The 26,947-nt window shown below is 40.0% G+C and overlaps 1 protein-coding gene across 1 annotated transcript; it reads right to left on the bottom strand.

Moving 5' to 3' along the window:
- Positions 1 to 187: 187 nt before the first annotated feature.
- Positions 188 to 26,037, bottom strand: LOC122408952 (lateral signaling target protein 2 homolog). Its single transcript, XM_043416090.1, has 6 exons — positions 25,558 to 26,037; positions 10,520 to 10,942; positions 9,616 to 9,960; positions 7,013 to 9,483; positions 6,193 to 6,494; positions 188 to 5,373 (listed from the first exon to the last, which is right to left on the bottom strand). Exons 1-6 carry the CDS (start codon positions 25,597 to 25,599, stop codon positions 5,093 to 5,095), a joined length of 3,864 nt encoding a protein of 1,287 aa, XP_043272025.1. The 5' UTR covers positions 25,600 to 26,037; the 3' UTR covers positions 188 to 5,092.
- Between the last annotated feature and the right edge of the window lie 910 nt (positions 26,038 to 26,947).

Consider the following 26,947-nt stretch of genomic DNA (forward strand, 5'->3'; position numbering starts at 1 on the left):
CTTCGGAGCTATGGTACATATCAGAATTTTCGATTATCGTCACCGTCGTTCAGTATCGTCGCAGAAAATGGCGCAAACTATTTTCTCGATTTTACATTTCCCTCACGAACATTCGTTCGTTTATCATTTCTTGATGGCAAATCTGAAAAGAGGATAATAATGGAGAAGTAAAGGGAACGCCGATCGCTGAATAACAAATGCTTCTGTTTATTTATATTTACATTCACATCGTCGTAAGTCAATAACCGAAAGCATAACGAAGCGGATAGAAGATGGGAATCGGGTAAAAAATATCAGCGATACAAATCAGTTTAAACAATTCGTATTTGAGAAAAAAAAAAAAAACATTCCGATGCAGGATCAAAAACGAGTTTTGATCCCAGTCTTCTGTTCGATGCAATAAACAATCATTCCATCGTCCGACGAGGCTGGTATCAATGAACATCAATGAACAATCACCCTTCAAGAAGCAGTTACGACTTAAATCCATTTTATTTCTCTTTTTTTACATACATTGTCCGTTACCCTGTGCAGGATTCGTTTCCTCTCCGAATCATGGACGTCACAAGAGAGCATCGTGTCCTCTGACTCGTTACAAATTGTACAAGAACTCATTTATTTTTCCGACTCGAAAAAAAATGCACGTTCTGAATAAATTGTCTTTTCTGTGCAATTGGAAAAGTCTCGAAAACTCAATCATCCTAAAAAAAACTGATTTGAGAAATCATCGAAGAAATCGTTTTTGAGACCATGAAAGAAATCATTTTTTTCCCTACTCTCACAGCTTGACGAGTCATTAACGGTGTGCACACGAGCGATTCGGGCAAATGATAGTGAAATTGTTTTAAGAGATGTGTCGCTACGCTTGCACTGATTTTTGCCAACCACATGAACACGTCACCGTTTCCTCGTTCACTATTACATCGAGAGAGATACACAAGAAGAAAAGGGAGAAGAAAAAGGAATTTTTCCACCGAAAGTGGAGAAATTGCTGCTTCATTTCCAAAATGCAAACTCTTGGACTTGTCGAACGATGCCACTTGTTTCTTATTGTTTTTGTACGGCTGAGGATCGAGCGAGGGAGCGACTGATTGGGAAGAAAAAATAAAATAAAGTAATTCGATTCGATACGAATAGTGTGATGCTCCTGTTGTTTTATCGCATTTGATAATCCCTACGATAAGGCATATCGCTTATGTAAAAAATAATTCTCTTTCTAAAATTTCGTTAAAACGCGAAGCTTTTATTTGGGCCGCCGAGACACCTCGTCTCACTTATTTTGGTTCGAACGCTGTCAAGTTTTCATCTAATTTATCCTCACTTCCGTCGTTTTTTCGTAAAAGCTTTGAGCTAAATATACACACTGGGCTGTAGTTAATTTATTTATGAATTTTCGTCCTCTCAGGGAAGCTGCGAAGAAAATGAGTCGAAACGTGCACTCGACACACGCTGTCGAGCGTGGCAAGCCCTTTTTAACGGCTTTTTCGTATGTTGGAACTCTCCGCTCTCCCGAGGGCGAAAATCGAGGAGGAAAATCGAGTATGGAATCTCTCCGAAATCACATGCACTCCAATGACGAGCGAATAAAGTCCGAGTCCTCGCAAATCTTCATTTCAGTCGGTCGAAAATTTACACGTTCTTATTTTCACACACGCGCTCAAATTCGTACACAAATATTCAAAGACATGAAGCACGTGACACTACATTGACGCCGAAATCGAAAATCGTGATCGAATCGCACCGTCGTAACGCGCGACTTTGGAATGCGTCGCTCTATAGAATTATTTTTCTTTCGCTTTTTTCTCCTACTTCCTACTTCTTCAATGCTTATCCGTACGCCGTAATATCCCGAAAATACACTTTTGAATTTATTTTCTCCTCTCTTCCTTTTTCTCTTTCTACTTTAGGTCTTTTTTCTCGACTATTTAATCACCACTTAGAGATGATATTCGGATCTTTCATTCTTCGCGTTGCGACAACAAAGATTATCGAAACTTCAAAGTTGCGTCATTCAGCCGCTACTGTTATTCTTATTATTTTTTTCTCTCATCATATGTACAGACGATTTCACGGGATCACTAATTGCTCTTGGCGGAATGAAATTATCGCTGAAATCACCAGCGAGAATAGAAATTCGTAGTTCGAAATGACGCATTTCGTACTTTGCAATTCATTTTATAAATTCGAACGTTGCAACTCGACAAAAATCCGAGAAATTTAGCCATTTTTGGACTCCCCGCTATTGTCAACGCTGGCGACACTTCGGGTGCAGGTGAATTTTCGAAAAACTCCGTTTTTTTAAGTTTTGCCGAAGCCTCGAGAAAATTCACTTTCATTGATGCGCCCTTCATGAACGGAAGTGACGATAATTACAGCAAACCCAAAGTTTCGGATCTTTGGTGAGTCGCGAAGCGCTCAAATTTCAATGAATCAAAATAATTGGCTTGAATATTCGTATTTTTACAAGCGAGTTATCAATTTAGAGTGAAATACTGAATAAAACGCTTCATTTATGTACGCAATTGATCAATAAAACAATCCAAACGACCCTGCCTATACCGAGGGGAGAAGAACGCAAAGCGACGAACAGTCCGGAACCTCGGAAGAATGTTAAACTCGCCTACGATCGTTGGTGATTATGGATATTATATTAGCTTTTCAAAATCTTCTATTTCTTTTGTTTTTTCATTATTCGTTCGAATGAATATTATACATTACTTGGACATCTATATCGAACAGTCTTCTGAATGCAAATGCACACACGCATCAATGTCGTAAAGTTTTGTTCGCAACTCGAAAAGCAATAAAACGAGTTTTATAATCTGTCACGAAAACTGTCCAAACGAAGGATTTATTGATCAGATGATTAACAAAAATTTGTTCAGGATTCTTGAAAAATTAGACAATTAAAATGTATGAAAAAAAAAGAAAACGAAAAATCTATCGATCCGAGAGACCGATTTAACCGAGTTTTTCTTATCGTAGATGAAGAAACTTATTGTCACCTTAATTTGGCACAAAATCTACGAGATTTGTTTGTTTGTTTTTTTTCCGTACATTCCCATCGACGATTACAATTGCTCGTATTAATATTAATTATATACTTCAATAATAATTATTTAATACCAATATTAATTATTAACATCCATTTTCAATTTTCAACTTTGAAAATTAATGTTAATAGTCAACTTCAATATTGTCTTAATAAAAGTTCTGTCGGTTTGCCGATCACCCGGTTGAGGCAGTAATTCATGTACGAGATTTATTTACACAAGTCGTCTGTTCCGTAAATCGATCTTCGAGAACTTCGAGAACAAATATTTTGAAAATCGACTTCTCGTCGTATTGAAATTGATTAAATAAATGGAATCATATAAAATAGTTGATAAAAAATCAACACCGTTCCAGTCTGAATAAAATGATTCGATATCAAATTTGCCAATTTTTTTCTTAACCAAATGCCACTAGCTTCGAATCCCGATATTTATTTTGTTAAAAAGTCACAATTATTCATTTTCCGTTATTTCCGCATTTTTTTCTTGTATTTTTCAATTGGATTCCTCATTGAATGATCACCAGCCAATTCTCGAAGATTCAACGGCGCTGCGCCCCGAATAATATGTCAGCACGTAATTTCAAGTGCTCACAAATTTTCCAAAACATCATACTACTTGCAGAAGTCATGAATTTTTATCGTCATCAAGTATACAAGTGAGCTTACATTATTTATGCTCCTTTTTTCATATCAATAAATCTTTTATCGTAATATATATATGTACATTTCGTGTGATCACTGATCATGAAGAAACGAGCGATCGAAGCATTGGATTCGTACAGTCGACCTTTATGTGTGTACAATATAATATTTATATGTGTATCTGGTGAATCACACTGAGAACGTCGTATAATATTTCTTACAAAACACTGCTGCAGTGAGAGAAGAAATCGGCCAATTTGTTTATGAATGACACATACACACACACGCGCACGTAGGTGCCGCCATTTTTTCATCGTTTTTTCCGATACATCTGCGAAATCTATTTCTCAAATTATGTTTCGAGATGTTTGTTTTCTTTCTTATTTTTACATTTTTTCCGATCCGGGATAATCGAGAATGCTTTGCACATCTTTTTTGTTTAGATAAAAATGTTGTTTCATTTGAATCTGGTAATTTGTCATTCGACTAGAAATTTAAAACAAAATTCGGCCTCTTTCGAATGTGGACGTTGATTTGCAAAGGTAACTGAAGTCGAAACGTTATTAACGAAAAATCGAATAATTTTCTCGACTTTTACGATAATTTACTTGAAGTTTTTTTTATGAAAAACAAAGAATTTGTCAATTTTTATAAAAAAGGTTTGTAACCTCGAAATAAAATTCCAATAGACACGATTGTTGTCGAATAACAACGAAATTCTGAATAGAAATTTAGTAGCCAGACATTGATGTGTGAAGCATCTTCCGAGAATAACTAAAATTTTATTGATTCTAATTCTTGTCGAACGATTAAAGTACGGAATAACAAAAAAAGTCCTTAAATTACTATTTATAATATTTCAAAGAATTTAGTAATTTCGTAGTCAGGGATTGAAAATATTTACAGTCATTATATTTTTTGGGTCAGCCTATGACGGGAATTCGTCTCTCAATTGATGATTGGAAGAAAAAATTAAAGGGGGTTTGGGAGAAACGTTTTCGATAAACTCGCTGCAGTGAGTTTAACGCGTCGGCGTTACTCAATAGATTCTGATTCGATTTTTGCCAATCATCGATATAGCACGAAACGAGTGAAAATCGAGGAAGTGTCTGATGCAAATTTAACGATTGGTCATGACGTTTGCGCATTTAAAAAAAAGCGTGTGCGCGAAACGTCTCGTGCTTAAACGGAGACTCTATTTTATCGTATTTTGTACAACTATTCTCGATATTTATCTTTTCTCTGGAATTATTGCAAAGATTTTCAACGACAGGGAAGATGATTATCTTTGGCGATGTTCGCTCGGGCGCAATCGCTCCGAAAATTGTGCAAATCTTTTTTGACAGTCGGTACGAGCGAGAAAAAATAGAGATAACGAAAAACAAATACACATATTCAACTGGTCGGCGTGACCTGTGACACGGTGAACGGCATGACCTGATAAATAAAACACCTGTTGCACACACGCACGGGTTTGGTGTGACCGTAACGAGGCAGCGGGACGTTGTTGCTGCTACACCGGCCACAAAAAACTTTGCCGCAATTTCTACAATGATGTCTTCGTCTCACAACTGTAAATCCGGCTTGACAAGCCATGCATCTTGGTGCATCGTTGTCTGGAACCCAGGCCGGTGCTCTTTCGACACATTCCTCGCCACATTCCGTCACCGGTGAACCTGTTAATAATTAAATGCACGATTAGTAGAGAAAAGCAATTATTTATATGAAATTGAAGTAAAGAATAAGCAAGCTCAAATTTATTTAATAGTTGTGTTCTTTTATTTGACTTTAATTCATCTTGGTCGGTATTGACAATCACTAACATTCAAAAAAATTAACACATAATTGGGAGTCTCAGAAGTCGTCAAAAGTCAAAAATAACCAAAAAGGGAGTAGAAAAGTTGGGATGAATTGAGAGGATTGAAACGATTTTGATGACTTTCAACTTTTACTGCTGGCTAACGAATCGCCAATGCGGTCGATGGTACAAGGATTTTTAATTTATTGCATCCAAATACATCTTTACCATCAACCGGTCCAGAGATTTGTTATCAAGAAAGCATCCACTCGATAAAAATTCACACAAAAATTCTAAATATCTAAATGCTTTTCAGCTTTGGTGAAATTGTTTTTTTTTTCTTGAATTATATTAGGACACAATTCAAATATTCTTTCTTTTTTTGGAAACTTACATATTTTTGTTTTTTTGTTCATCACTGTTTGTATAAAATTTGTTCCAGATTAAATGGAAGTGGTATCTGGTATCTTTGTTTTCGGCTTACATTCAGAACCTATCTGTCCGAACATTTATCGACGTATGAATCAATTAACAGAATGATAATTTCGAGAATAAATAATTTTACATTTTTCGAGCTTTTTACCGAACATTATTCGTTTTGAATACGTCATTTTCCGACTATTTTGGCTAAAGACGGTATTTCACAGAGTCAAATACTGAAATATTGGAAATTATTGAGCCCAATGAAATGACATACTTCTCTCATTGGTGGGCGTAGTTTCTTCAAATTCTTCCTCATCCTCTTGTAACGAGTCTTGTCGCTCAATATTTTCGCTCGTTTCCGTCGTCACCGGGGAATCAGGCGGTTGAGTATCGAGCGGTGTGCTCGGGGCTTCCGGGACTTCGTCCTTCGTCTCGTTCGTCTCGACAGTTTGACTACTATTCATGAGGAAAACACATTTCAAAATGTTTCGAAGATCCGAAGCGAAATTCGTCTGCAATTGGTCAGCGACGCCGGCGATACAGACAAAGAGTCGATGAACGAGATCCTCGGACGACCTGCAAGCACATTATTCCTATTGTTACTACGCGGGCCTGCATTTCCTAACGAATCAACCACAAAATTGAAAATTCGATGATCACTTTGCTGCTTTTCAGTAATACTTTTAGAGAATGGTTTGATTTGCATCGGTCGATTGCATTTCTACGGAAATATTTCTGTAATAATGAATTTATTATTAACCCGTAGATACCACACTGATGCAAATTTGCACCCACGAAAATTTCAAGTGTCTAGAATATCAAAATTCCTTTCTTCAATTTGGCCATTTTTCTAAAATAAATCTTTATTTTTAATTTTTTAAATGATTGTAATCGATTGCTAAGGAATTGTTATCCCTAGAAAGTCTCGTTGTATGATTAATTCCATACATTCATGGATGAAACAAAAAGTTCTGAAAAGTCCAAGTGCAAATTTGCACCAGTATGGTGAGTGTGTGACCTCAAAGGGAGTGTGGTGTCTACGGGTTAATGGTATTTATCGAAAAAATATGAATAAATTAAAAAGACAAATTTACCGAAATTTAGCTCTAATCTGATTTCTGTTGGCAATTTCGGCAGCTTGCATGGCAAGTGCAATTTCTTCATCATCTTGACAGTCGCTTTGAAATTCGCTAGTTTCGGAACTAGAATCGCAGTAACTGGAGCAGCTGGAGCTTGAAGGAACGTTGGCTCGTCTGGTGAGTGAAAGTTCGAGGTTCGGTGGGGCCGGCCTCGTAGAATTGGCGAGTTTCATTGCTTTGGGTACTCTTCGTGGCTCGTTCTCGTGAGAATTAGAGCGAAGAGTACAGCGGTTATCAGGGATCGGTGGCGGAGATGGTGAGTCGGTAGCGAGGCCACTTTTATCCGTTCTTGGTCCGAGGCCGTCGTTCATGAGAGCATCCGGACTGTTCGAGCCGCGTTTCGGGGTTGATTGATCGGCAAACTTGGCCTCGACGTCATCGACTCTTCTCGCCTCGTGTTTAATTTCCGTGGAAATATAATTTTTCTTCATTCTCGCTATTTGTTCGGAGCGTGATCTTCGATGATCCAACAATTTACGATTGTGAGCACTCGAGGATTTACTAGATTGGCTACGTGAACTGGTGGGTCTTGAAGAATTGCCGCTGGTGTCGGCTCTAGGCTCGAAATGACAGAGTCTCGGACTTCGCTGTGGGCTGTGACTACCGAAATTTGGCATTTGTCGTGTATTCTGGCTGGGATGTAAGCTCGCACCAAAATTAACCAACCTGGGATTCAAGCAACGATCGGTCGAATTGGATCTTGAACTTTCGCTGCTCGCAGTTGGAAAACGAACGCCAGAAGTTCCTCGTACGTTGCACGATGAGAAACTCCTCTGTGCATCCTCGTGGCTCTTTTTACCGTTCCTCCTTTCGAATTTGCGCTGGTGACGTTTTTTCGCTTTGCCATCTTTGCCGCGTCGAGCGGCGATTCTCTCTTGGGCGTATCTCTCGATGTTATTCCCAATCTTTGCGATGTCACGGTGCGAAGTGGACGGACAATTCTGACACTTGAATTCACCCCAAAATTCGCGCTTGCTCCCGTCGTTCCTCGTCGAGTCGATGTTGAGGTTGAGGCTTTCCCAGTTTTCTGAATAATTGATCTGAAAAGTCGAAGGATTCGAGTCACAAACTGATATTTGACCGTTTCCATAAGCGATTCCGACGAACTCTTCGTTCGTGCCGTTGAAACTGGACGATATTCTCGCCACGTTTTTCGATACGTCGTCGCTGCAAGCTGTTTGATTGTTCGACATTTCCATGTGACTATCGACAGAAGTAATATTCCTCGTTCCCCTTGTGCTACAAACGCAAGACGAGCCCTCGTGTATCGTAGAATTTTTCCGTTTAGGTGAGGCGAAATTGGAACACGAGTAGCTCGTGTTTTCTTGCGCATCTTCGTCGCGCACCAGACTCTCCGATTCTTCGTTTTCCAATTCATTGGCGAATGTTTTTTTCTCTTCAGGACTTTTGTCGTAGAGACTCGTATTCTCCGACGATATTACGGTGCATATTCCCGAGTCGGTTTGCTCGGAAATCTCGTTGTTGTGACATTCGCCCTCTAGCAAGAGATTCGAGAGGGTTTTGTTGGCCTCGGATATTAATTTCTGCGAATCCACATCGGGCAATGAATTTTCAACGTGTATCGTCTCGCCCGTTACGTTATTTTCGTGCGATACTTGATTGAGAAGATATTGCGTCTGTGGAATCTCAATACTGTCGGTTTGAGTTCCTAGAATTTGAGATATGTCAGGGTTTGTGATGTCTTCGATGATCGATTGGGTCCTGTTTTCGGGAGATTGTTCAATCGAAGCGATGCCCTCAATCACGCGTTCTCGGGATTCCTGGATAGCCAAAGCCGTATGAAGATTTGCGAAAGTTTCAGCGTTATTGAAACCGTAATTGTGTTCTCTTCTCGACGTTTCCAATTCGCTCTCTTGCTCGCAATTTGTCGATGCTGCTACGCTCGTCCGCGACGAATTTTCTATCGATGCATATGTCGAGTGACTCGTCGTTGTCTCGCCGTATTCTCGCAAATTCGAGACTCTCGAATCGCCTTCGATATCCGCATCAGTTCTCGACTGTCCTTGATTACAGGACGAACTCTTCGTTTCTTCTTCTCGCTGAGACTTTCTCTCTCGTGTACGTTTTTCACGCTCAGGCTGCAATCTCCTCTCGATCAAATACTCGATTCTCCCACTCTCCTCGTCCAATATTTGAACCGCGTCGTTCGCAGTTTCATCCATATTCGCGCCCGTATTTTTAGTTATAGTGTAAAAATCAACGATAAAATCTTTGCAATTTGGATAATCCGTATAAAAATTGTGTACGAATTCATCGACGTCCGGGATGTCCTGACACGTTGTTTTTGTCGATTGTGATAACGGAGCCGTGGATGGCTCCTCGTTTGAACACAACAACTTTTCTAGCATGTACAACTCTCGATTGTTCAGCGTCCAAAGAAGCTCCCGAATTTTGAGCAGCAAATTCTGCAATTTAAAATCATTGATGATTCAGCAAAGTGATGAAAAAAAAAATAATCCGGTTAGGTTAATGAAAGAATAAATTTTCACAGAACAATCTTTGGTACACGAAGAGAAAAATCTCAAAAAACGTCTCACCCTGAACGGTCGAAACATTTCACTGATGGTTTCGGGTGAATTGAGACACAACGGTCCTCCGGGAGGAGCCAAGAGTCCAGCGACAATAGCGAGCCTTGGAATAGTAAACATCAGTGCTGGCTCATAATTGTCGACGTCAGACTGGCTTAGCAAACCACGTTCGAGGGCACGTTGAAGAGTTTCGGAAAAAAGTACGCACACAAGCTCCTGCTGCTCGTACTCCTTGGTAGATTTCACTGGAACCATTGCGCCGACGTAGCAAAGCTCAAAATCGGCGAAAAGGCGGTCAAAGATTTTCAGAGACTCGATGAGCTTTTCAATCGAAGGTTCCAGCTGGTTTTGAGCCTGGAAAATAACGTTTTAATTCGATTATTTAATTTTTAAAATATTCTATTGAGGAAGATAGAAAAAAAAACATTAAACCGTTGACTGTACCAAAACGGCTAAAGTTAAAGAAAAATGCCTCTCAGGACCAAACTTGTGGAGCGTCAACTTTCTATAAAACAGTCATAAATCAGTTTTCTCTATACGCTGGTGGTTTAGTCTTTAGCGAGGCTCGTAAAACGACCCGTTTCTCGACGACTACGTGTGAGAACGTTTTAAGGACCTTTCTCGATCCGCTTACAAGCCTAAGTAATAAAAATAGAAAAACGTCGTTGAGAACTTTTTCACAGAAAATTTTACGCTCTACAATATTGGTCGCATGTATTTTTGATCGATCGATGACCGTTTAAGCAGTATATTTGAATTCCTGGATTTTAATAATTGAGAGTTGAACGAAAGAAATTGTGCTCGAAAACTTATCAGCTTTAATCGCATTTCCAGAATGTTTCGAATAAATTTAATTATCAGCACACTGCGCGTATTTGTTGGATATTTTTCCAAACTAAAAATAGTTCAATACCTTCAAATTCATGTGACCTTTGAGAGCATGTTCTCGAAGAAGATTTCTCACCAACTCCAACGATTTGGTAAGGGCCTTCGCCAGAGGCCTCATCGTCGAGCTCTCAGCTTCCCGATTCATAATTGAGGAACCAGCTGCGAGACACTCAGCTCCAAACCACAATTGGCCAGCTAAATTTTCCTGCATCACGTCGTCAGGAAACTTTACTCTGAAGTCGCGATTGGCGCGACTCTCGGGTATGAGCTCATCCATTATCTGATTGCATATGGTCAGAACTTTGTCCTGACAGTGTCTCAGCTGATTGACGAGGATGGTACAACGTTCAGGCTCTTGGCGACCGTCGAAAGAGTCGAGCTCGCAAGCCACTGCGTTCAGCGATTCGTCTGCGTAGAAAAATTGAGCCAGCAGACTCGTGTCGTCCCTCTGCGTAAAAACAAAATAAAATTTATATTAAAAGCCGCTGTCAAAAAGTGGAAAATTCGTGTTTCGTAGATTTTCTTAAAGGTGGACGAACTCGCTTCTGTTTGGATTTCTACGAGTTTACAATCCATGGATATTTCGTTGTTTTATATATTAATAATAATCCGACATTCCTGACCAACGAAAGAGAAGAAAAGTGCCCGTTTCTCTATCTCCATCTACTATTTTTTCAGGCTTCGCGAGCTTTCGTCAATTTTCATTTTCTTCCTCCGATAAAAAATAGCTTCAAGAAAGTTCGTCTACCGCCAGCCTCTCGAGTTGGCAACATTTTAAGAAATGCTATAACTAAATTTCGTGATACTCACATCCGTAAATTTCCAAACAGAATACAAACGTACCATCCCACCAAAAAAATTAAATTGGAGCAATAGACAAAGAACTGCGAACGTCGTAAAGAAAAACTCAAATTCGAATCAACCGCGTTGTGAATCGAGTCGATGGAAGATCGTCGTTCCATTTCGTGTGGCAAGCTTTGTATTTACACGGGAATTCGAATATATCCCGAGTTTACAGGAACCCGGTATTTTTCCAATCTCTAGAGCTATTCAAGCTGATATCGTTGAAGATATTAGTGAGCGCGGGGCGTCGTCTGCGAGCTCGTTCGACAATGAGTCTGATTGTAAATTGTAATTAAAGAGGCTTCGTGCTCTTGGTACTCCGGTGCGATAATTAGAGACACGTTAATGATCGCGAGAGAGTACACCCGAGAGCCCCAATAATAGGAGCAGCTGTATAGTCATGTACGAAATAATATACAAGCATCCATATCTATATTAAGGTACGCATCCGCTCGTGTTAACAAACTTCTTAATCACCATGACGTCTCGTGCGTGTTCGTAGTATCGTTGCTTTTTCGACATTTCTTTCCTCGTTGATTCCACGTTATTTGACTAAACGTCGTGTTTCTTTAGTTTTTTTTTGTTTTTTTTTCCACGAGACGAAAACGCTCGTTATTTATAAAATAAAAATCGAACGATTCGTCGTTTTCGTCGAAACTGGTTCAGCTCATTTTGAATTCACTTCGAATGAAATCGCATAAAGGTCGCGCGCGTTTGCTCGAGTTTCTTCGGATGTTGACACGCGTACTTTGTATGTGGACAGATATTAATGCGAGTACGAGCGAGCGTCCACGTGCATTGAGCTTTATCGAGTGAACGAGGTTCATTCGCGTGCCAAGAGAGCAGATTATATTGATATAAAAATGAAGTGAGTATGAGGAAGGCGACGTTTATAAGGCTGTACTTTGTAATACGTCCGTCGCCTGCACGGGCGATCGTTTTGCAACGTGCAGCTTTTTTTACAAGGCTGGCCGCCTCCTCGGCTGGCAGGGGTGAAAGAAATTGTGAAAATGCTGGTGACGTCAGCGGAGGTTTATTTTCGCGATAACTTTTTATCGAATGAGAATCGCGATATTTTTGTGTCGATATCGAGCAACAGTATCGCAAATGTGCAGAGTTCACTCGCGAGGTGGATTTTTATCATTTGACTGTTTATTTCTCGCCTCGCCCGCGATAAATTCAATCGCAGTAGCATCGAATCTCGGCACAGCGGATAAAATACTCGTAAGAAAGTCGATCCGCTCGAATATCTCGGGCTGCAGCGTCGCTGGAGCAGCGTAGCAAAGGTGCAACGTCGACGAGACTCGTCGGCGTCGTTACCGATCTATTTAAAATACGTGCGCGTCTATCGGCTCGGCTCCACCGAGCGTTTAAACTTTTATCGACGCATCAATCGCGCACGCGGAATTACGATACGAAAACTCCGCTCTCGTGCTCATCGTTTCCCGTACAATAACGGCATCCGCTAACGCACGAAAGCTCAACTAGCGTCGCACGGGAATGTTTTCCGAATCGATCAATCGCGATCGTTTATTCCCGTCTGGAAGCTCTCAACGTCTCAAAAGCCTCAATATTATAATGAATCTGATGACAACAACGGAGATCGCAGTTACGCGAGATTCGATTCGACAGCAAAATACTTTTTCACATTGAATTTTCTCAGCACTGAATAACCCGATACAGAGTTACCGAGAAAACAAATAGGCGATCGCTAATCAAGTATCAATGAGGGTATGACGTCAGAGCCGACCAATAGCAGGCGGCATGACGTCAGCAGCGGCCAATCGACGCTTTCAAGCCATTTTTTCCAGCAGCACGCGAGCGCTCTTTGTTCAAACAATAATAGATAAGATTTTCACGTATTGTTTTAGTTGCGCGGCTTTCCTCGCGCTGGCACCCTTCCCCGTCGTTGTACAGTCGATCGAATCATCCGTTTCATCGTGCGTCATCGTCGCTGCGAGAGGAAACCCAAATTTCGTTGATCTTTTGCTTTTCGTTGCAGGCAATAAATTTCGGCGTACAAAGTCATTTTTGAAAGACCGAAAATCGACTTTCCCGAGAACAAAAACGTCCTTTTTGTTGATTCTCCGCAGATCTAAGGAATAACCTTCTCCGACGCGCCGTTGCCGAAGAACTCGGGCTTGGATTGCACTCGAGTCGAAATACTCGCGAAGCCAAAGTGCGAAGCAGCAGCGTATTCACCGTTCGAAAAAGCTTTGCACGCACACACGCACGTGGTCACTGCGCATTTGGGCATTTGGCCCTTTTGATACGAGACCTGTGGCTTTATATTTCAAGCTGAATAAGCCCAGGTTATTCGAGACTCGTTTTTTTTTTCGCACAGACGCACTCCGGTCGTATGCGAGTATAGAAATACGGAGAGCTGCGGTCGACGACAATGTCGTGTCGGATTTCACCCCTTCGTTTCGTCCGAACTCTCCTGTCTGGAGTATACGAAAAGGGTTTATGCGGTAAAGTCGGCTGTACCCATATATTATGTTTATAAAAAGATTTAGCGAATCGTTTCCGCGTGATTAACTCGACAGGAGGGAGAAAAAAGGCCGGATTTTATGGGTATTAAAAAGTGGGGAAACCGAACGGTGAAGCCGAGAAAATGCGGGAGCGATTTTTTCCTGCGATTCGAGCTTTTTCACAGCGCGTATATGAATTTTCTGATGCGCGGTTTTCGCGAAAGTTTCCTCGATTCAATGGATGAGGGGATCATTAATTGATCTTCGAACTTTTGAGCCTGAGCTAATATATCCCGAGGAAACTTGGAGACGCAGACGCGAATATTGCTCTCAGCTTTGCTGTTTTTCCTACGCTTTTTTCACATTTATTTGCATATTATAATTGTGTCGATCGCGGAGAGTTTCGGACGCAACTTCGGCACAGATGCGAGCGAAGACCGCAGGAAAAGTGGGCGAGACGTGAAATTACTTTATTATTTATTAAACGAGTTTCAACTGAGTTTGTATCCGCTCTCGTTTCGTGATGAAAACTCGATAAGCGAATCGCCATCGGTGAAACGAACGTGCTCCGCTCCCCGGTCACTCTCGAGACAAGCCTTCCCTCTTTTTTCTTATTTTACTCTCCTGCTGCACTCACAACACCCGAGATCACGGTGCTCCATAAATCATAAAAATATGCTTACATTTATAAATTCGTACGAACCGAGGGATTCGCCGAGCAAACTTTTTCCGATAAGAGACAAGCGTATCGCTGATCTTGTTACTGCTAGCGATTTCTTGACCTGACGCGATGTTGACCCCTCGCGCACTCTTCAAGTGTGTAGAATAAATAAAAAGTCTCGTCCCCGATACGCCATCGGGACACTGCTTTATCGATATTTTACATAAATAAAATTACCGTCAAATTGGAGAATTTTTCGTTATATTGGGAGACACGCTTCCACGATGGGAAAACTTTCGAATAATTGAATCCCAAGAATTTTGAGATTGCTGACAATTTTTATGCCGAAGAGGCAAATCAAATGTACTTCAATCTTCAAAATTAAAGTAGTTGCACATGCAAGAAACGAGTTTCTTAAGAAAATCTTGAAATTTACACGGAGTTTAAATGGACAGTCGACGGACACGGGTATCAAATTTTAAATGTGTTTAAATATGAATAAAAATACGCTTCTTACAAAATTTATGAAAAAGTACACAATAACAATAAAGTATATGTAATGAAAGTCTGGGAAAAAAATCGAGACGATTGTCTTGTTTCTTCGCTTGGCTTGGCCCATTCCTATCACAGCCTTCTGACTCTTTATTCATACTTTTTTCTTTATCCATTTCCCGTTGTGTTTTCCCTCTGCGCTCTCTGCGATTTTTTACATAAAAAACTATAGTATTTTGGCCAGGGACGAAGTTGAAAAAATGTATTTACAATTTCGTATGAATTACTGTGACATTCGTTTAAAGATTACATCTTTAATTAGATCGATTTAATTTAGACACCTGTAAAATACGACCCTTCGAGCATGAGCTATCTTAAGGACGTTCACGAGTAAATCGATTTTCTATAGATTTTCTTAAAATTTAGATGACACACTATTTATAGCTTCCTTAATGTACTTGCAAAATTTTGAAGACCATGCCCGTACCAAAGTGGAGATATTCGTTGTTGAAGTTGGGAAATTTAACATGCAAGGTATAAGCAAATCATGAGTTTGAGAGACATTCTAATTAATAGCAGTCACAATTTTCTATAGTATTTGATTAAAAAATGCATCATGATAGATATTGATATTAAGAATAAAATATAAAAAAATAGAGATGCTCAGCCGTGTCGTTCATACGTAGTAACGATTCAAAAGCTATAAATTTGACGATTTTGCGAGCCTGATTTTGCCACGGCATGAAAGGGATGCCGCCGTTGTGTAGCGGCAACACTGCTCGGCAACGATACGTAAGGGCAAGGGGGAGGGACTTCACGCGCATGCACACTGGCAGGAATTTATTTTCATCATATTCAACGATTTATCTCATAAAGAATTGTCAATTTAACCATTTATGGCTACACATTTTAGCTCTCATTTTTGGAGACTTTTTGGGAATGACACTTTTATATAAAAATAAGTTGTTCATACATATGTATGTTCAATTTAGCATTCGAGATTATAAATATTAAAATGAGATATGAAAAATTATCAACAATAACAAATAAATTAATTTATACAAAATGGAATACTACTGAAAGTACGTGGCAGGCAAGCAAGGTTGCCAGATTTCCGCATCGCTCTAAGGATATTTGTATTAGTGTATATTTATAGGGTGCGCCAGAGCCTTATTCGTATTAGTGCATAGAGTCTGTGCTAAAAGTTTCGAAGTAGGGAGAGGGGCGCGCGCTACACAGTGACAGTTGAAGTAAGCCGAGAGAATACGGAAATTTTGTCTTCGATTATCAGTCGTGAACGTCCTTAAGGAGTAGACTCGTTGGAGCATCGAAGAGAGGGAAACAGGGTCGATTTTGAACCTCGTTTTTCCTTCGTTAACACAAAAAACTTCAATAAAATTCGCTCTTTTTGATTGAGATGATTCGTCGAATGAAAATAGTGAAAACTGTCGATGAATTTTGCAGTCAACTTTTCGATAATTCATTTTTATAAAAGTCAAACTTCCTCCGATCATTTATTTTTCAAGCATCTGCGGAAACAAAATTTGAAATTTTGTATTTCTCGTAGCAAATGAAAAATACGAAAAGATTAGAAAACGCGATTTATCGTGAAGAAGCGAATCGAGCGATGACCCGAGTCCGATCTTATCGTACAACGAACGAGAAATCAATTTGATTTTTTCGAGTATTTTATTTTATCAGTACGAAAGCTCGCTCGGTTGATGCAACGTTGTTCGACCGGAGATACATAATCCTGGCAATCGAGGCTCGTGCCGTTAATTAATCCACTTCCATGCTAAAGGAACGGGGGCGTTCGAGAATGTTGAACACGTGTAACGTACAATAGCAAAAGAATTTCACAGCGACCCTGTTCCATTGCGAACAATATTTTTCCTCGATTCTTTCCAATATTCGTGGATCGACCTTCGCCCGTTTGATCGTCGTCAATCGTTAAAACGTGTGAAAAATCAATCTAAATTTGGAACATTTGGGAGAAAGAGAAAAAAAAAAACAAACTAAAACAAAAAAATTATTGACTGAAAAGAATTTAATCAAATGATCGAAATTTGACACCAAATCGCATCAGCCTCGCACCCACTGTTTCCCAATCAAGACAATGATTTTCGTCCCGATCGACCTTTTTTTATTCCCCACGCCACTCGACCGGAATTGGCGTCAAAAAAGTTCAACTCGTTCACGGTCCGAGTATTCTCAAACCATTCGAAAGCTACCAGGAAGACAATGGTTTTCAAAACTCCAGTAATAATCGGATCGATCGATGTAAGCGAGGTCAATTAGCGTTCAATGGATTTTGCACCGCCGTCGTTTCTATGGATCTATTCCGAGTTCGTATTTCTCGTGCGAAGAGAGTCAAGCGATTTCCGGTAATTTCTATCGAAGCAGGCTTTTTCGGCGAAGCTATTCTCGTGGGATTATTTATAATTCGAATGCAATCGATATTTAATTAAGGAGGAATGTGGACACGGAGCAATTCGAGGCTTGGGAGGTTTCCGTAAAAAAGTTATTTCGCATGGCGCTTCCCTCGAATTTAGTCCGCCGATAAACATCTCGACACCGATACGAGCGCTCGTATATCAATTCGCTTATTCGCTAATCTCTGGATGCTTGGAAAAAGAGCAATTCACTCGCAGTTATCGATTTTGTGATCACGATACGATATAAATTCGCGTCGGATTCGTTTTTTCTTTTAACCAGAAGCCCGAGTGGCCGAGAACAGATGTAATCGAACGTGACGATGTTCGCTCAGTCGCCAAGCCTATTTTCCGTTCTCTTCGAAGAATTTTGTTGGGTTTTTTATCGCTCATATTGACCTTTGATTCATATGACGCTGAAGTTTCCAACGTTGGAGTCCAACGAAATGATCGAAAAAAACTCTCCAATAATTCCAGTAATTCTCCTATTTTGTTCCCTGCCAAATTTGCGATTCGTAGTTTTGCAAGCTGCACCAACGATTCGTGAAATAAAAAATTGGTGAATTAAAAACGTTTTTTTCGTTCATTTCGTTGAACTCCAACGTTGGAAACTTCAGCGTCGTTGATTCATTGGAAACGACCGTTCGAATGGGAGCCCTCCTGCCAAAAACGGAGACAAAAATTCGTCGAGAGACCTCCAATATTGATTTCTCTTCATATTTTGACTCGACTGAGGCAGTTTCGATTGTATGCGATCCTCGAAGACGCGGAAGCCGAGCGATACTTTTGAGCGTTTCTGCGTCAGAGAGCCCGAAGAAAATGAGCATGGAGATTGAAAACCGCGTAAAAATATAAAAGCGAATTGTCTCCGGAGGCGAGTAAATAGTGAAGCGAACTAAGTAAGCCTCGTGGTTAGATCGTCGCTGCAGCGAGCCCGCTGCGTGGCTGCGATGAATCCGCAGCTGAGACGAGAAGGAAAGAGAGATGGAGAGAGAGAGGCGGATGAGGAGGGTCGAGAGTGAGTCACCCCACAGGGAATCGTCGCAAGAGCAGCGAGAAAATCCCCCGAATGTGTGCGGAGTCCCCATTCCCTTGATTTTCCTCCCCCTCATATTTTTCCAAGCGTCGTGTTGCAGAGCCCACGGCACAATGGTCGTCGTTGCACATGGTCGACCTTTCCTTTCCATTCACCGTGTATCAGAGCGGCCCTGTTTCTCTCCCACAGCATCTCCCTTGTGTCGCCCCCCCAACGTATTTCTCTGCAGGATTATCTTCGTCGATTTTTCTTACGGAAAAGCGCAGCTCGACGTTCGCGTTTAACGCGAATGAATCTCGGCCTCCGCACGTTTATTTTCCTCCGCGTGTACTGGCCAAAGTTGCAATTTTCCAGCTGGCTTCGTACCGTTTGATAATGATGGAGCAACAAAATGGCAGCGCTTCCGGTTTCGTGCGTATAGGAGCATTCGAGCTCCGCAAACTCCTCGATTGGGTCGAGCTCGTTTCCCACTTTCGGCTCCTCTCCGTCGATTCGCGATTGACCAATTCGTCGAGTTTTTATCGATGCGGGGTTTCAGAGAACTTTCGTCGGGGGCCTCCACTTTTTATCCAGTACAGAAATCACGAATTTAACGGTTCAAAAAACGACGAGCAGCGGTGCTAATGACCTCAAACAACTCTCATGCCTCCAAACATTCTCTCTCTTTCGTAAATACAAATTAATTAGTGTCAATGTATACAAAGATGACCCACTTAGTCAGTGAACGGTTTTCTCTTCATTGTGTGTACATTTTTATGTGAACAGTAATCGCGCTCGAAACGTTCCGATTTTGATAAGTCGAAGCCTGCTCGTACGCACCGAGTCAGCGCAGTCTTGTTATATTGGACGGCCTTCTTTCCATCGTCTCAATTAATTCATAAATGAGTTTCGTAACTTTAGATATGATTATATTACACAACCGTTTGTTGTGACGGTCGATGCACGCGCGTTCGAACAAACGATAATAACGGCATTAAATAATGTTCGAACTCGCGATTCGACACGAAGCTGTTTATCGAGTCGCAAGTGGGCCGCTATTTTTTTTCACTTTCCTCCGAAAAAAATGAATTTTCTAGCCGGCGTTAACGCAGTTTTCCTTTTATTTGAACCGAAACTTCGAAAGATTCGAACTTTGAAAATTTCTTTCACATTTCATCTTGGATCTCGATTAGCAAACGCTTTGAAACAATCCCAAAAACGCGAGGAGCCGAGCGAGGAGCAGCAAGCGATTGGAAGAATGAAAAAACTCTCAACACTTTTTCGTGTCACGAGTTTGACATTTATTTTCCGAAGACATCCAACTCGGTGATTTAAATAAAAGCTTGTACTCGTACTTTTTTCGTACTCGGAAGTAGTGGGAAAAATTTAAAAAAAATTCTTTTCATGGTGCAATGGTGCACTGAGAGAAAAAATTATTGAATTTGAGAACGCATGTATTTACTTATTAAATCAAAGTATTGTTTCGATTATTTATTTGTTGAACCAAGACAATCACTGTCGATTTGAAAACATATTTTCATGGATCTATTACTTCATTATATATTAAACTCTTATTTAATAGTATCAATTAGATGCATGATAGATTTGATTAAATTTTTATTGATCGGATTAATTACATTTATCGCATCAAAAACATTAGATTATTTGAATCTACAAAAAATGACTTCAATACGAAATTGCTTTTTTCGAACAAATTATTTTCTTCCATCATTATTTTGCTTCTAAAAATATTTTTATTACAATATTTAATCTAATTGTTACTATTAAATAAGAGTTTAATATAATGAAGTGACAGATCTTTGAAAATATGTTTTCAAATTAAGAGTGATTGTCATGGTTCAACAAATAAATAATCTCAATAATACTTCTCGCAACTTATATAATTCCTTTTTCAGTTTATATCTAACAATGTCGTGGTAGTCTAATGGATTTCTTCGATTAAAATGGTTTCAGAGATGTACCATAAACTGTGATGACCATCACGGGCAGTGAAAAATAATTTTGCAATTGATAACATAATATAGTTAAAGTACATAAATAATAAAATATAGTTAAAATCATAGTTCATAAAAAGAATAAGTGCTTACTTCAAAAACATGCATGTTTTGAATCATAAAATGTGTTATTGATTCAAACTACATATTACATATAATTGATAAAAAATTGTTAGATTGAAGCAACTACTGTTATTGAAATGAAAATTTATGAAATTGACTGAAATAAATGAAACAAGTAAATATATGAGGGAACCAATCTAATATGTTTTGGCGAATAATGAAATAAATGATTTTTTCGCTTCAAAACTACATTTTATTGGTTCTAGTAATTTTTTTTCTCAGTGTCCATTGAAAATTGCACCCCTTGAATCGGCGTTGACAGCCAATCTCAAAATGAAACGTCTCAGGACAAAAAACCAAAAAGATTCTTGAAATATGTGCTATTAGCTGTAGCATGACGCAGGGGATTTTCGAAATATTCTTTAGAAACCAGAATGTCGACCATTCGAAGAAAAAAAATCACGGTTTTTGTGGATTTCTCAGTAAAAAATTGTTTATAAAAGAAAAAAAAAAGTTATCGAAAAACCACTGCGTCATAATAAAAACATAAGTTTTCCCTACAAAATGCAATTTGAATAAAGTCGCTAGGATAAAAACTCTTTTCGTTTTGCTGTCAACGCCGATTTACGGGGTGCCATTTTCAACGCACCGTTGTACAAAAATATACCACTAAAAAAATAAAATAATCAATTTTTTCCAGTACTTCTGAGTGTGTAAAAGATGTGTACAAGATTTCACGTAAAACCATCCGACCAATTTTTATTAATAAAAGAAACAAAAAACACCTAAAATTCCAACGTTCATAGCCCTTAAAAAATCTCGAAAACACGAAAATTTATAGGAAAAACCGTAAAACTAAGACAGCGAAAGAAACGCTCGTTGAATTCGGACGTGGAAAATTTGTTCAGCACTTTTTTTGTCACAAGTTCGATGTTGATTTTCCAAAGGGGTATCGAATACGAAAAGGAAACACGATTTTCTCGTGTGCCTCTTCGAAATTCAATAACCGATTGAAAAGTAATGAGAAAATTCGAGTTCGATAAAACAAAGTTTCTCGTCGCGGTAAGGACTTTTTCTCGTTTCGCTGGTTACAGGTACGAGGGAAAAGCGAAACGCTTAACGAGTTGTTGCGCCGCGTCTATATAGCTCTCTCGTGCTAGAGTAGAGTCCGAATTGCGTTTTGGGGTTGCAGGAAAGCAGGCTGCACACAGAGAGCCGAGGCCACAGCGCACACGTCCTCGCGCGTTCACACGCACTTTTACTTTCGGTTCGTCACGTAGTTACTACGGCGATGCGGCTTTCCCCGGACGACGAGGAGCGTTTGCTGCCGCACGGAGAAGGGAAGGCTCTCGCCTCACCGCGAGAAACACACGAGTTGAGCGTTTTCATCGCGTTAGGACTCTCCATTTAGAAATGAATATCCAGCTCGATTATAAAAAGCAGAAATTTCATTTCTCTCTGAGCCTGACGTATTGAAAATATATTTCAAAACTCGTTTCTTACGCAGTTTAACTTCAGCTCAGAGAAAGTTCCTCTAATTATGCGATCGATTTTTATTTGACATTGGGACTAAAGATAAAATCCTCGAACCGACACGAATAAACGTCGGAATCGAAGCGCACCGTTGCGTTTCCTCTTCGATAGGATTCTCATGATTTTTCTTCAAATCGAGTGACGTTTATTCGTAAAAAAACTGCACAAAATTTATTTGTTTGTCAGTTTCCAACGCTGTTGTGACGAAAACAACGAAAAATGTCCATAATTTTGGTCGTGTGTCTTCGAAAACAAGAAGTTTGTCATTCGATTAACGATGAAAGAAAAAAATAAATAAGAAAAAAACACGATCGTTCCGATCCTGTGGACTATTATTCCACGTGTTTTTTACCAATTGAGATTTCGATTAGGAAATTCGTTGCTTCGAAGGAAGCAACGAGCGACGTCGATTACAGTTGATATGCAAACAGCGAAGATCAATGTTATTTTTCGTCCGGCCTCGAAGATGCATCTAAATGCTTCTTATTAGCCAGAGCTACCGCAGCATTCGACATAATAAACGGTCTTTATTGTCTATCGAGAATTCGTCCGATTGCTTTCGGTAGTCGAGCGTGTTCCGGGACCTTGAAAACGTGGACAGCGGCGCAGGGGGGAGAGGACAAAAATGAAGAAAAATATTGTGGTTAACGGTCACTGGAGGAACACTCGTTTGTTTTACTCGTCTACGAGACTTTTTCGAAGCATGGAAAGAAAGAGACTGTTAATGAGAACTGGACAAAGAACGATTAATTATGTAATCGCGCACCGCGATCTCAATCTTTTTATTCTTCCTGTGACATTTTCAATTCATCGTTTCATCAATAATGTATGCTTCCATTGAAACGGTTCGTAAATCTCGAAAGCCGATGAGATCGCGCTTTTTGGAGAGAAAAAAACAACGCGGTCGTGTCCGGTGAAATTTCGAAAATAAATTTCGATTCACATTGCCCTGGAGGACGACGGACGAGCATGGCTCGGACGCATTGGGCGGTGGAATTTCGCAGATTACGTTTTCCCTCAAACAGTCATCAACTTGTTATCGAACCGATGGAACCGACGTCGAAATATTCCTGATAATATTATCTCGACGATCTACGATACGGAATTTCGGAACTTTTTCGATACGAGAGAAGCGAAAGAAGGACATCGCGTTGAAACGAATGCGCGAAATCGAATGCTCATCAAATTAACGAAACGGTTCGACCCACACGCCGTTCATTCCTCATTATTTTCATACGAGCATCGCAACAAAGAATCGTGTCGGACACGTTCAATTTCTTGCGAACGTTATCACGGAAAACATTTCACAATTCTTTGTTCCCGCGTCACGAGTCCCGCTGAAGAGAACGCGATGTTCCAAGTGAGATACGATACGCAAGAATTATTTAGCGAGAGTGAGAGAGACCAATGTACACAAGTCCGATCGGCATATCCCCGCGGCAGATTGACAAAACAAACAAACAGTCCCACCGAACAAAACTCTCTTTCTCCTTTCAGTACACGATTGATGAAAAATCCTTCTTTTTTTCGCCTTTTTTCATCCCCAAAAATATCTCACACCGTCCGTCCCGAAGAACCAAAATTAATAATGCTTTTCGAGAAATCAATATTTCCATAATACATCACGAGGAAAAATAAAATTCTTCTATATTTCAAACCTTCGATTAAAACATCAAATGAAAAAATCATTTCATTCGTTTAATGACTTTTCCTGTTTTCTTTTCTAGAGATTTATTATTCATGGCGAATAACAACAATAATAACGGTAACAATCGATAGTGAGAACACAGCAATTCGATGTTTCGGTTATCAGAAAATAATATTTCCTCATTATTTGACGAGTTGTGTCAAAAAGTTTTGATTGATACAGAAAAAAAAGAAATTCCGTTGCGTCCCAACAATGCAACTGCAAAATCGTGTTATTCAAATAATTGGACAAACAAGCACGTGGGTCGATTTATCTGAATGAGCGTAGGCATCAGCTGGCGCAAGCATCGCCAGTTGTGAGATCGAGTGTAAGATGGGTCAATTACATAGCATATTGCCTTCAATTATAATTGGAATTAAAATAATTGTATTTCTCGTAACGTCAAGAGAATTCACACCGAATTCCGAGCCCCCCGAGTGAAACTTTTTAGCGTGGAAAAATCATTTTTGTTCGTGAAAAGTCAGTTTTCGGAAGTAAAAAGTTTACCGCACACAATTTGGGAATTTAAATGTCATCTTGAGCTGAATTGATTTCGTTGAATCGCGCGAATCTGTTCGAGTTGCTATGAAATTTATCAGTTTATTGAAAAAAATTATTCAACGTTGTAACGTCATTTGATATTTCAAGTGTTTTTTAAAGCCTGAAAAATGTCGTGAGTATTAATTTTTCCTGGAGATGCGTCACCCGAGACAAAGGCGAATTTCCCAAGTGCATTTTCTTAACCTCCTTCTACCTGGAAGTCCTTTTTCATCGTTGAGAGTTTGAGGACAGCGCGAACCGTGAACGTTTTCGTCCATCGTCCGCGCACTTGCGTACACGTACGAGGTTTTTATAAATTATATCTATACTACTTCGACCGAGAGATCCGAGGAGACAGCGCAGGTGGTGCGTGATCAAAGGTTATTAATTTTTCAAAAAGTTTATATTCCCTCGTTCATTCTTTTTTTAGTTAGATAATTCAATCATCAGATATTTGGATAGCTAAATTCCGGCGATTAATTCGATGTTTCTTTAAATCGTTTTCAACTCTGTGAATTCAGTCGATTTTCAAATACAGAAAGGAATCCGAACTTGATTCTCTTGCAGTTTCTACTGCGCGAACTTCAAAGTCACCGAGTGCAAACTAAAATTCCGCAATATTATCGTTGCGAAAGTCAGGATTTTAGCAAGTTTCTCGTGATACGAGAAATCGAAAAATAAAAATGAAAAGCAAATATTTGGGTAAAGAGTAAAAGAAAATGAGATAAAAAGAAGCAAATTTCGAAGTCCATGTTCGTATTTGTGCAGCAGCCACGGGGCCCGAAGGCCGCGTAAACACGGCTGCGCAAAAGTGGCAGCGCCTGTCGCGACTGACAGTCGTAAACAAAAGAGTCATCTCGAGGCTGCGGTTCGTAGCTGTAATTCGTGTGATTTTTTTTCATCGTTCCATGATTTATCATGGTCGTGGTATCTTTAAGTAATCCCATTTTGGCTTTTATCTTGACGAAGAGATTTTTGGGACAAGAATGTCGAAGAATGGAAGGGGGAGGAATTAAATGTAGAATATTTGTCAAACAGGTGGGCATTTATAGCTCATATTTGTTCCTGCCCATAAAGATACTGTTTATGAACGAAATGAGATCGCGTACTCATGATTCATGAAACTCGTGTAAAAAATATGTTCCTGTCTATAGGTATGTAGGAGTGAGTAATGTATATAGAGACACGGAAATGGGTTATGCTATAAAGATATATATGAGCGGAGAGTCGAACGCCTTCGGAAAAAAGGAAGGGTACGAATGAAAAGTGTATTCTGTTACGTATTTGTCTCTCGAGTGTTTTTCAGCCTACCTTAGGCCTGTAGAACCATTTTCTGATGGACTCCATCGCCATTTCGTTCCTTCGACGGTGCACGGGAATTAGTCTCTCCCGTTGCGTCTCCGTACCCCCCTTCCCCACTCGCGGGTCACTGAGAATATTCACGCGTGTTCAAAACTCGCGTCATATCGATAACTCAAGAGCGACGATCATGCACTGCACGCACGCACGCACGTTCTGTTCGTCGCTGGCAGTCTCACCTGGTTCAACCGTCGTCTCCGGGCACTCGGGGACAACCAGGACATTCACGGTTTTTAAAAAACTCTTTTTATTTCGCTTTTCCACTTGTTTTCTATTCGAAATTATTTTTCATCCCTTTAAGAGCACAAAGGCTCTTGACGGGCGTTTACGAAACGAGTCTCGAAATGAGAATTATTCACTGAACAGAGCATGCTTTGCTCCGAAGTGTAGTATGTATCGGACGAGAGCTGCGCGTCCGTGACACTGCCGTGAGAGCCGTGATTGCACTGTCTCACTGGGCATGCGCTCACAGCTGCGCCCTCGGATGCGCAACTGTACGTGCGCAGTTGCTCCAACGCTGCATCAGCGCCGCCGAGTGGTCGTAATCTTAGTTACCGAAGCTCGCTGCTCGCTGCTTTGCCGTAAGAGTATGTGCCGAAAAACTTTAATTCTTGTGTTTTTTCTTAGCTCTCGCGTGGTAAGAACACTGTCCGAAGATAATGAAAGCATTGATGGTGCACCAACAGCTTCAGTTTTTGTCTACTTCGCACAAATTTCTTTACACGTTGAGAAACAACAGAGCAATTTCTTGAGGGTTACATACGCCCTACATCGACATCCGTGAATTATGTCATTGTCCGGCTAATAAGTTTGTATACCTGCTGGCTCATGTTCCGTTTGTTGACCTCTCGATATTTTCGCCGGCAGTGAAAATGAAACGCTCCACGTAAAAAAATAGATATTAGGGTGCGAACTCGATTGAGATACGTGACCTTTAACTTCGTCACTGATACATTACGATATTACAATATGATGATCAATAAACCAAGACAGTTTACCGTCTGGGAAAACGAGGCATCAGACATTTATTTTTACGAGCTCAATCGTCCCGCTTTTCCCGCCTTTTCTTTGGCGATCGTACACAATGAAAATAATGAGATAGATTACGGTGGTAGCATATTATACTGACTTAGTACAGATGTTTGTCTTCAATCCATATGAATGTTTCTGATACTATTTTTCCTCCCTGTGTATTTTGTTATCTTGGGACAAAAACAATACTGTGACAAAAATTGTGTTGACTGGAATAAATTTCGTAGATTCGAAGTAAAATATTCGGTGGGGCAGACGCAACGAGATAACTTTGAGGTTAGACGTAGTGATTTATGAATGTTGCAACAAG

This window comes from Venturia canescens, chromosome 4 (assembly GCF_019457755.1).
Source record: "Venturia canescens isolate UGA chromosome 4, ASM1945775v1, whole genome shotgun sequence".
Taxonomy (NCBI): domain Eukaryota; kingdom Metazoa; phylum Arthropoda; class Insecta; order Hymenoptera; family Ichneumonidae; genus Venturia; species Venturia canescens.

Excerpts from the sequence above, each read along its gene's own strand:
- LOC122408952 (XM_043416090.1), bottom strand. The coding sequence starts at position 25,599 with ATGGCGATGGAGTCCATCAGAAAATGGTTCTACAGGCCTAAG. Across the intron at positions 10,943-25,557 it reads AATGGTTCTACAGGCCTAAG|AGGGACGACACGAGTCTGCT; the intron begins GTAGGCTGAAAA and ends GTTTTTACGCAG. Across the intron at positions 9,961-10,519 it reads AAGGTCACATGAATTTGAAG|GCTCAAAACCAGCTGGAACC; the intron begins GTATTGAACTAT and ends GTTATTTTCCAG.